This window comes from Protopterus annectens, chromosome 9.part0 (genome assembly GCF_019279795.1).
Source record: "Protopterus annectens isolate FY-2018-M chromosome 9.part0, PAN1.0, whole genome shotgun sequence".
NCBI lineage: Eukaryota > Metazoa > Chordata > Ceratodontiformes > Protopteridae > Protopterus > Protopterus annectens.
In genome coordinates this window covers 590,902,481-590,912,360 of record NC_056743.1, presented here as the reverse complement: position 1 = coordinate 590,912,360, position 9,880 = coordinate 590,902,481, and the positions used below count along the sequence as shown (strand labels likewise).

Below are 9,880 nucleotides of genomic sequence, written 5' to 3'. Positions count from 1 at the left end.
ATACAGAGGAGACAAGAGGAAGTAATGTACAACAAAATAATGACAGCTCTACACAAATGTTACAGAACACTATAATTCCACATCGGAAACACCTTTACTTTGAAATGAAACAACAACTAGAACTCTTAAAACAGCCGTTTTTGTCCTGGAATAGCTCAAAATAGTAAAAATATCCCACTTCTCTCATCTGAAAAATAAACAAGTACGCATTAACTATAGTTATGTGTTTGCCCACACCTAAATAAAAGTAACAAGACACCACACCACTTTACTAAACTTGATCTTTAGCAGTTTGGAAATTAATGACATCATCAGTTTCAATCGCTGATGCAGTACAACTAGAACGTGATGACTTAAATCCCCTGGTGATGCAGACGTTGTTACGGAAGGAGGACGTTGTTTGTTTCTGCACAGACGCCGTAGTGGCTTGGTCTCAGAAACGATGTCCTCTCTTGAACAGCAGAATAACAACAACGAGGAACCTGGACTTAACGGTATGAATAGTTGGATAGCTTGGCCACATTTTGTGAAAAATATCTTTCGGAAGAGGCAGTTCATAAAAGATGACAGTTGCTAACTAATCTTTTACCAATACTCATTACTGTTTCATTAGCAAAATGTTGCCAAAACATCAATTTATCGGTTGTGTTTTTAATGGCGTTGATATTGGCCAATGGCAGTGCCTGTATTTTGTGAGTACTGGCGTGAGAGCTTGCTGTGGCAGGGCTTCTTGAGGATTGACGTTAAAGTAACATGCTATTGGCCAATATGTGAAGTTAGGTGAAGTCAGTTAACCTATAGGCGGCTCTGTGAAGAGTTTGACAGGTGGGGTATGTTGCTAACTTAAAGAAGCCAGTGTTGGTAACGTGATGACGCGAAGTTGTTTGTGTTTAGGTTTGTTGGTTGTGATGCATTAAACGAAGGAATAACTTTCCTGTATTAGTTTATTGAAGTATGTTGGTCTTATTTAATTAACGTCTTTTTAAATAGAGAAGTTGAACATAATGCTATTGTTTTATTAAACTTTGTGCACGAATATATTCATTTTGCGTAGTGAAAAAGATGCTCCGTAAAAACCCACAAATAAGACTCCAACCTGTACACACACGAAGGGTAAACAGTGTTGGGAGCCTTTATTTTCCGTAGTTGTTCACTCTCATCATGGTCAGCATGATCACTATTTTTCTGTGGAGATGGCTGCTTAATGTGCTTTTGTAGTTCTAGCCGACTTAGGGTATTCATCATGTTTTTATTGGTATATATATATATATATGTTTGCTTGATGGTACAGTACAAGTGCTGCTATGAGCATACAGTCTTAATTGAACCGGGCTTACCTGGTTATCTCAAACAAGAAACTGTTTTTGGAAACTAATTTTGATTACCATACATAATCTGAAACTGGTACTGGACAGGATCACGTTTATCTGAAAACAAGTTACATCACCATGTGAAATGCTGTCTGTCCGAAAGACATTGTTGGAGGGAGGGGGAGCTTTGCCAACACGTTGTACTGTTTACATGGGTAAAAGTGAATCTGTGATCCTGAAGGGAGAAACCCACCCCCATGTACGGTACTATGAATTAAGAACTATCAACAACACCTTCTGTTGTTTTTTTATATCGATTAACTACTAAAACACTGGGGTAGGTCCTACGTGACTGGCAGGTGTGGAGTATTTAAGTATAGTTCAAAAGAGGTTAATGGGAACACTTTTATTAAATTATCATAAATAAGTTATATATTTATACAAAATTAACATTAAACGTAATGCGTCACATATATTTGCTGTATATTCTGTAATCTAAGCAACGTTACATAATGTATTTAGTTTTTCTAAGTAGCATCTTTATTAAACCACCACGACCTAATCTATCATAAATTTATATAAATGAAAACAAACAACACTTGACCCAATCCTAGTTGCAAGCATTTTACATCACAAACCATACTGATGCACTTTCAGTTGCAAACATTATACATCACTTATAATCTACCCAATCATTTGCATAGCTCATTTAAGTCCTGTCTTCTTTTAAATCTAAATTCCTCCAATTTATGTATTGTTCCCACAGTTCCTATTTTTTCCATGCCATTTGCTGTTACCCTTTTCTAAAGATCTCATTTCCAGTTCTGTTACTATATTCACTACTTCTAATATATAGTTGTCTTAGATGTCTTAGATTTTGATTTCCATTTTCTAGTAATTGCTTTTTTGGCAGCCATCATAATTGGACACAACAAGGCTTACCATGTCTAGGCAATTCATATGGTGTATCACTTCCCTTGTCACACCAATGCTTCCACCCAACATCTCCGACAGTGTATCTCGCAGGGAATCCTTAAAGTCTGCCACCCACTGCACTCCCAGAAAATGTTTCTAAGTACGTGACTGCACTGGCTGTTGCGGGTCAGTGAGTTTGTGTAGTAAATGTAGAGTATTAACATGTAAACTAACATATTGTGCTGCAGGTTGTTTACTGGCTTATTTAATACGCTGTCATAAGACTGAAGTAAGACAGGTGACCAGGCTGCCAGAAGTGTGAAATGGTGAAAATAATGCTTGCACAGAGGTAGTACTTCATTAGAAGTATGTAACACTCCATACCAGTGCCACATGGCACTCCACTGGGGACCACCAGAGAGGATTATATTAGTGTCCTTGTACCCTTAACTTTCACCTTTCTTTCGAAAAATGAAGTTTAAAAGAACACTGGTTTTTTGTTGTTCTTTGTTTTTACAATTTCTTGCAAACTTGATCAAACGCATTGACTGCGGTCAACAAGAAGTATATACACATTGTTTTTAAAATATCGCTCACTTAACCCCCATTGTTTGTCTGACACTAAAATGTCTTGAGAGAGTGAAAGGTGTGAGTTTGTGTGCACTCTGCATGAAAAAAATCGCATACAATTGATTTATATGTTATTGAGAATAAGGTTCTTCCATTTGATGTTTTTATGTAAGATACAAGGCGATTTGTAGGGTTGAAGTATTGATCTTTTAAGTGGTCATGAGGTTTGTAGATTATTTATTGGCATGCTTTTTTTAGTCTTCCTTACAAACATACATACTTGTAGTAGGGTGTTGGTGCCAGGGAGCAACCTTATTAAACTTTGCGCATTTCTTTATATGAGCATGATTACTGTTGTATGTAACTATTATAATTTTCACAGTATTGCTGTGAACAAGTAAGTGTTATAGGTTCACAGGTAAGCAGTAGGCTAGCTGCCATTGCAAGCCATTTTAAGCCTAGACAGTTTCCCTTTTTATTCTCAAAATAACCTATCCCACTTGGTTATAGATTGGCCATACTCATCCCATGGTCTATTATATATTACCCCTAGTAAGAATAACTGGGATTATACCATAGATAATTTGAGGGGACCCACAAATGGGATAAATCATTTAGGAGCTGCATCTGCCCTTTAGTAGTACAGGGGGGCAGTGCTGGGGTCGATTTATTGTTTCCCATTCATAGATCTAAGTTGTGCTTGAAAATGGACAAGGATGAACTCTTGTTTTATGTGGATGGGGAGTCTATATTCCATAACTGTGGTATCCTCTGCAAAATATCTTTTTTTCCAAAATGTTCTTGTTGATTTCGCAGAAAAGGTTTAGATCCCTAGACAGGGTATTTCTGATGCCATTTGACTTGCTAATGTGCAGTAAATCCATCAGTAATGATTCAGAGGATGCCTTGTATGCTGGACATAGGTACCCTTTTAGCAGTCTATAGGATACTGAGTATAGTGACAAGGCTTTGAGTTCGTCCATTTAGGACATGTTTAGACCTTGCATCCTTTTAGTAATTTACTAATTGATATTTTGTGCTTATCATTTTAGTGCTATGTGGTTCTCTGTCAGTATATCTCCTGCTAACCTGCTTTCAGCTTACATTCATAAACTTTTTTACCGTCTTTCTATTCTTGTATTTTCCCCATATTGTCTTGCTCTGACTCGCTGTGGTCTTTCCTTTATCTCTTTTTGTAATAAGTATTAGCTTTATTGCTGCAATATAATATGACCGTTTTTATTAATTTTTCCCCTTTTTTATTCATTTATTTATTTTTCCCCTTTCAGAGTTATCTGGTCACTATATTTGACCTAGGCACTGCTGAAGCTCTGCCACAAGGGCCAACTTCCAAACTTTTTCACTGAGAATGTTTGGCTTTGTACAGTGTAAGCAAATTTAACTTAAAGAATCTCGCTGTTTATTAACGTCATTGAGTAAAATGTGTACCTGCCTGTACTGGAAATTTAGTTTTTAACATCTCCCTCAGCAGAGATGTCCTTGCACTCTAAGGACCACTTACTAAGTTGGCCACTGTCCTTTCTCTTGAACAGTAAATAACACTGTATATGCCAGTAACATAGTCTTCCTGCCTTATGGGTTTCTGTATTCAGGAAATGGAAGAAAAACTCTTCTACTTGGTACCTCTCTGCTAATTGGTTTCTGTTGCCTATAAACTGATTACTCTGTTATACTTTGACTTGAGGGTGGTAAATAGGAAAGGTGGTGGTGCTGCTTCGGTATTTCCCAACAACTGTCACATTTTTCCCCGACAACAAACCAATATCAAATTTCAGTTCAGCTGAGCCTCTTGCAAATTTCCTGAAATTAAACAACTATAAACAAATATGTATTGCTGTTCTTTACATCCCTCCTGGTGACAGTGCAGCTATACCGGAAGATGTCCTACACTGGACAGCCATAACAATTCTACAAGAAGTAACACTACTAAGTGATGTGACTGTCAATTGGTTGGATGTAAACTGTAACACCCCTACACCTAGAGTGAACTTATTTGGTTTCACAAAGTAATTGTTAGTCCCACACATTACAGCAAGATACCAAATTCCATATTAGACTGCATCCTAGTATTGGAACCTGACAAATACACCACCTCGGGTACAATGTTTGACTGTTTCAGTGATCATTTCCCAATCTGTACAAGCAAACATGTCACACATCCACTTTAGCATGTTTATAAATACAAAACCTTTCCAAGTTTAATCTAGAAGTGTTTATTACTAACCTGTCATCTATTACTGGAGTCATCCATTAATTGATGCTGTAAATTAATTCTGTACAACTTTCCTGAATATCCTGTGTAGCTAGCACCTCCTAGAAGGACGAGACTACTAACAAATAATGCAGTTTGGCTATCCAAAAAGAGTAGAATGCTCAAAAGCAAAAAAAGAATGGCAAAAATATAAAAACACCACAATGTCCTGAAAACTTCAGAATCTTTTACAGTCGTACTACAAAGCAAGTTATTTAAGACAAAAAAAACTATACTATAACTTTCAGAACAATAGTAAACACAACTCAAAAAAATTCTGAACAGCCATTAAATAGGTCTTGTATCCCAGCCGTAAAATTTATCCCCAACCCCTATCCCAATAACTTATCACTTGAAACCGCAATACAATTCAACTCTTACTTCATAGATAGTATAGCCTGTGTAACCAAGGATTCCTCGACCGCCAATCCTAACCCTTCCCAGCAGCCACATATTACCACATCCACTTTCACCTTCAAACTTGTGCCCACATTGTATATAAAACTACTTTTAAAGAAACTCGAGTCATGCTCTACTTCAGCTGGACCTTCCATGGCAATACCTTAAAATAGTAGCTGATAGCATTGCCTACCCTGGCTCAGTCCTTGTAAGTAGGTCAGTGTAGGAATCCCGCATTTCCTCTCTCTTGGAAAAGTCGCACGTTATTCCTCTGCACAAAGGGGAAAATTCAGCAGACATTACTAACTTTGCAACTACAGCAATCTTATCTTTGTTCTCCAAAATACTTGAAAATGTATTGAAGCACTGTTTTATCTCCTGCAGGAAGAACTAATCCTCAGACAACATGGCTTCCCTCATTCCTATAGTTCTAACACTGCACTTCTGACATATATCGACACTGTCAACAAAGCTAGAGATAATGGCAAACTAGTTTCCTCCTTATTTTTAGACTTGGCCTTCGACACAGTTCGTTACAGCAAATGTCTACTTCAAATGTCCTCATTAGGTGTCTCAGCCCACCCTTCTGTGGTTCAAAAGCTACTTGTCCAATAGGTATCAGTCAGTAAAGTGGTACTCCACCTTCTCTCCATACCTCCCACTCACCATCGGTGTACAACAAAGCTTTATCCTTGGTCTCCTCCTGTTTAACATTCTTACCAGCACCCTCCACATATCCACACAACAGGCCTACATAATACAGAATACAGATGACTCCACACTCATTTGCACATCTGACGATGTGGCAGTCCTCCAGATATTTACTCTGGAAGCTTTAACAACTGAAACATGGCATTGTAACTCACAACTCATGCTCAACCCTTAAAATTCTTTTTTCCCACAAATCCCTCTCCCATGGAAAAAAACCCCACAAGTCTTCTGTCTTGATACTATAGTCATTGAAATCACTTCTCATAGTAAATTATTAGAGATCATAATGGATGATGATCTTAAATTCAACCTATATATACAAAATTACATAAGAAAAACTCACTAAAAACTAGGGATGCTTTATAGAACCACAACCTTTCTCACTGACACAACTAAAGCTACACTTGCCACTACTTATCTCATCCTCACGCTTCTTTATGATGCTCCCATCTTTACTAATCTTCAGGCTTCACAAAAAATCAAAAGTTGAGCAAAGCTATAACAAAGTTGCTAATTTTACAGCAAATGCCCCTTTCAGAACCCACCACAGTATAGCACTAAAAAGCCTAAATTGGTTAGAACTACCCCATCAGCTAACATACAGTTTCTTAGAACTACCCCAATCAACTAACATACACAGTTTCTTACCACCTACAAAATTATCCAGAATTCATCTGCTAGTCCAGCACTACGTAACATTTTACACAGCTATGTTCCTAGTCAGTCATTATGATCCAGTGACCAAAAACTCCTGTCTGTCCACAAAACTGTCAAATGTGCTAGGTATTATATGTACTCGTACCATATTGCCAAGGCCTTATGTCAGTACCCTCCATCCCATCCTTCAAGATCATTCTGAAAGACTTGCTAGCCAAAAGCTGTCTCTGTACTTGCCCAACACCAGGATAAACTATATCCCTAAATGTGGATAAATACCTATTCATACCTTACATCTCCTTTATTCTCCCTTTTCACTCACTTTCTTCTATCAGTTTCTCTCCCCAGCTTTCTCTCTAAATATACTATGTCTGTTTTTCCCTCACTTTGTATTGCAGTTCCTGTTTACAGAGAAATTAAAGGTAAGTTAGTCTACTACAAAGTGGCTAAAATTTCTCTCTTAACTGTTAGTCATTGTTTTATAACTTGGATATACTCCTGACAAATGTTTTCATATTATGTTTAATATAGTATAATTATTTAAATTGCATTTTTTGGATTATTTTACAGACTGTAAAATTATTGTTCTTAAAATGTTTTGTAGTACTTGGGAGCTTTTGTCCCCTGGCCTCAGCTGAAAATGGGCTCCTACCCAGTTGGACTTTCCTGGTAATCAAATGATAGTAAATAAATAAGTGTCTCTGTGGGCATTCCAGTTGTTGCATATGCCTGGACAGGTACATGCCAAAGGGAGAATTATATTCACTGATTGGCTTAATGAGGGCTGAATAAAGTATCATACCTTCTTGTACTTATGATTTATACTATAAACTTGGCATTTTGGCAACTAATTTACGACAATCTCTTACTCTGTGATGCTGCTTTGTTTTTTCCCTTTATTTTTACTAATCATTGTAAATCTGTGTACTAAACTTACTTGCTAAAATTTTGTGTACTGTATTTTTGTATTTTCTTCTTACAAACTGAAGCTTTTATTTATTTTTTATTTTATTTAACATTTGTTTACGGGGGAAGTCCAACTTGGAACAAAGCCAATTTTCAGCGGCGGCCCGGGCAGAAACGTTCCAGATGCATGTCTTTGTAACATGGGAAGAAACCGGAGCACCCAGAGGAAATCCACACATAGGGAGGATATGCAGACTCTGCACAGAAGGCTCCCCAGTCAAGAATCAAATTAGATAACCTCTTGCTGTGAGGTGACAACGCTACCGCTGTACCACTGCTGTCCATACTTTTCTTCCTGAGCCTATGCTAAAAATGGGTTCTTACTCAGTTTGACTTTCCCAGTAAGCAAAAGCAATAAATAATAAATAAATAAGTTTGTTGCATGTAAGCCATCATTAGGATTCAGAGAAGTGTAGATCAGAAACAAATATTTGCATAGATGGAGAGACTGCTGGCCCACGCATTTATTACAAGTAGGCTTGATTTATCTACAACCCTGGTCCAGTAAGCTGACTGGGTTGGGATGGACAGCCTGGGAGGGTGAAATAGTGGCCAGTGACCTGTTTTGCTAAGTGGTTGATGGGTGTGTTCTTCATGCACATTATGTGCTGACCTCTGTCTGGGTACAGCATGTTGTAGTGGTTCAGAAAACCTACTGGTCTTTGCCACCTCTTTGGCTTTTGCACTTAGGGAAAGATTTATGTGCAAGACTGCTGGTGTCTTTGAGAATAACATTTTATTTTGGAGAATGACAGCATGGAATATCTAATTCAACTCATCTGTTGTTAATAACCAGTGTGCCATGAACACATCATAGGGCAGTAGAGCTGTCCCCCTTAAATGAAAACTGTGTAGTAGTAGTGCTGGACAGAAAAAGAAAACAGAAGTATAGGGCAGAGACTTCGACAGCTTGCTATCTTCTGTCAGTTTGTTCATACGTAATGTGCATTTCTGTATTACAGACAGTTTGATAGTGACAGCAAGACTTACACAGTCTGATCAGTAGTTCACTAATTCTGTAGACTTTCAGAAGAAAGCAACTGAGCAAATGCACAAACATAAATGTAATAATTTATAAGTGCTTTCGTTCCCTAACCAGAAATTCATCAGACAAACCATAAAATGCATTTCAAGCTCAAGTACAATCCATTGAAATCACATTATGTTTTATACCAATGACTTTATATGTCGCTACTACTTTCTGAAGAAATCTATCAACATAAATTACCACTGATTCTGTTTTATTGCCTTGACTGGACACTGTTGGTCTAAGCAGAGGATCAACCAAGCTTTTATGAATTTGGGGTAGTCCAAACATTTTAGTAATTCTAGGTGTGGTGATTTTAAAATATTCCGCTAGTTGCTACTAATTAACTTTGTTTAACCACTCCTCAATGGAAGAATCGACAACACACACAAGTGTACAAAAATGCACAACAATAAGGACAAATTTGTGTTTACTATAGTAGATCAAGTAAAAAATTGTGATATTAGATTTGATGCAGAAAATGAAGTAGATTGGAAAGAATATGTATGGCAGCTGACATTTGAAGCTTGATGTTTTCCCGACATAAACAGCAAAGAAAATTTTAAGTGTTCTTAAGAAGGAAAGGGTTGAAGCACTAGCCATAAGACTATTTGAAGCTTAATGAGATTTCAGTGGATTGTATTCATTTAGTTGGAATAGCATTTTTATGGCTTGTCTGATGAAGTTCTAGAGAAGGAACGAAAGCGCTTACAAATCATTATTAAATTTGTGCGTATACTTGCATGGTTGTTTTGTTCTGATATTTTATTATTTTGACAGCATGCGAATTTGCTGAGTATTTTTTATTTGAGTTCTGTAGAGATCTTGTTTTTCTTGTGGTGTGTTAAGCTTGTACCATACTGTGCTATTTAAATACTTGTTTAGTGGTGTGAGTTATTTTACATATCCAGTTAACTGTCAATAAAGAAGTACTTCCACATATTTTGACATGTGGAAAGGGGGTTTGGCAGATTGTTTTAGTAAGGTGGAGCAAAGCATTTTTACTTATGGAGCAGAAAGGAGGAAGGGAGGGCTAGACTTGGCCAGGGAGGG

General features: G+C 37.3%; 1 protein-coding gene across 1 annotated transcript in view; it reads left to right on the top strand.

Annotated features, from left to right (window-relative positions):
• The first annotated feature begins 371 nt into the window (after window positions 1–371).
• The window catches only part of BNIP3L (BCL2 interacting protein 3 like), a 648,530-nt gene continuing 639,021 nt past the window's right edge, over window positions 372–9,880 (top strand). Inside the window, exon 1 of the mRNA XM_044083137.1 lies at window positions 372–494. Coding sequence (XP_043939072.1) covers window positions 443–494 — 52 coding nt within the window. The 5' untranslated portion in view covers window positions 372–442. The remainder of the gene's footprint in view (window positions 495–9,880) is intronic.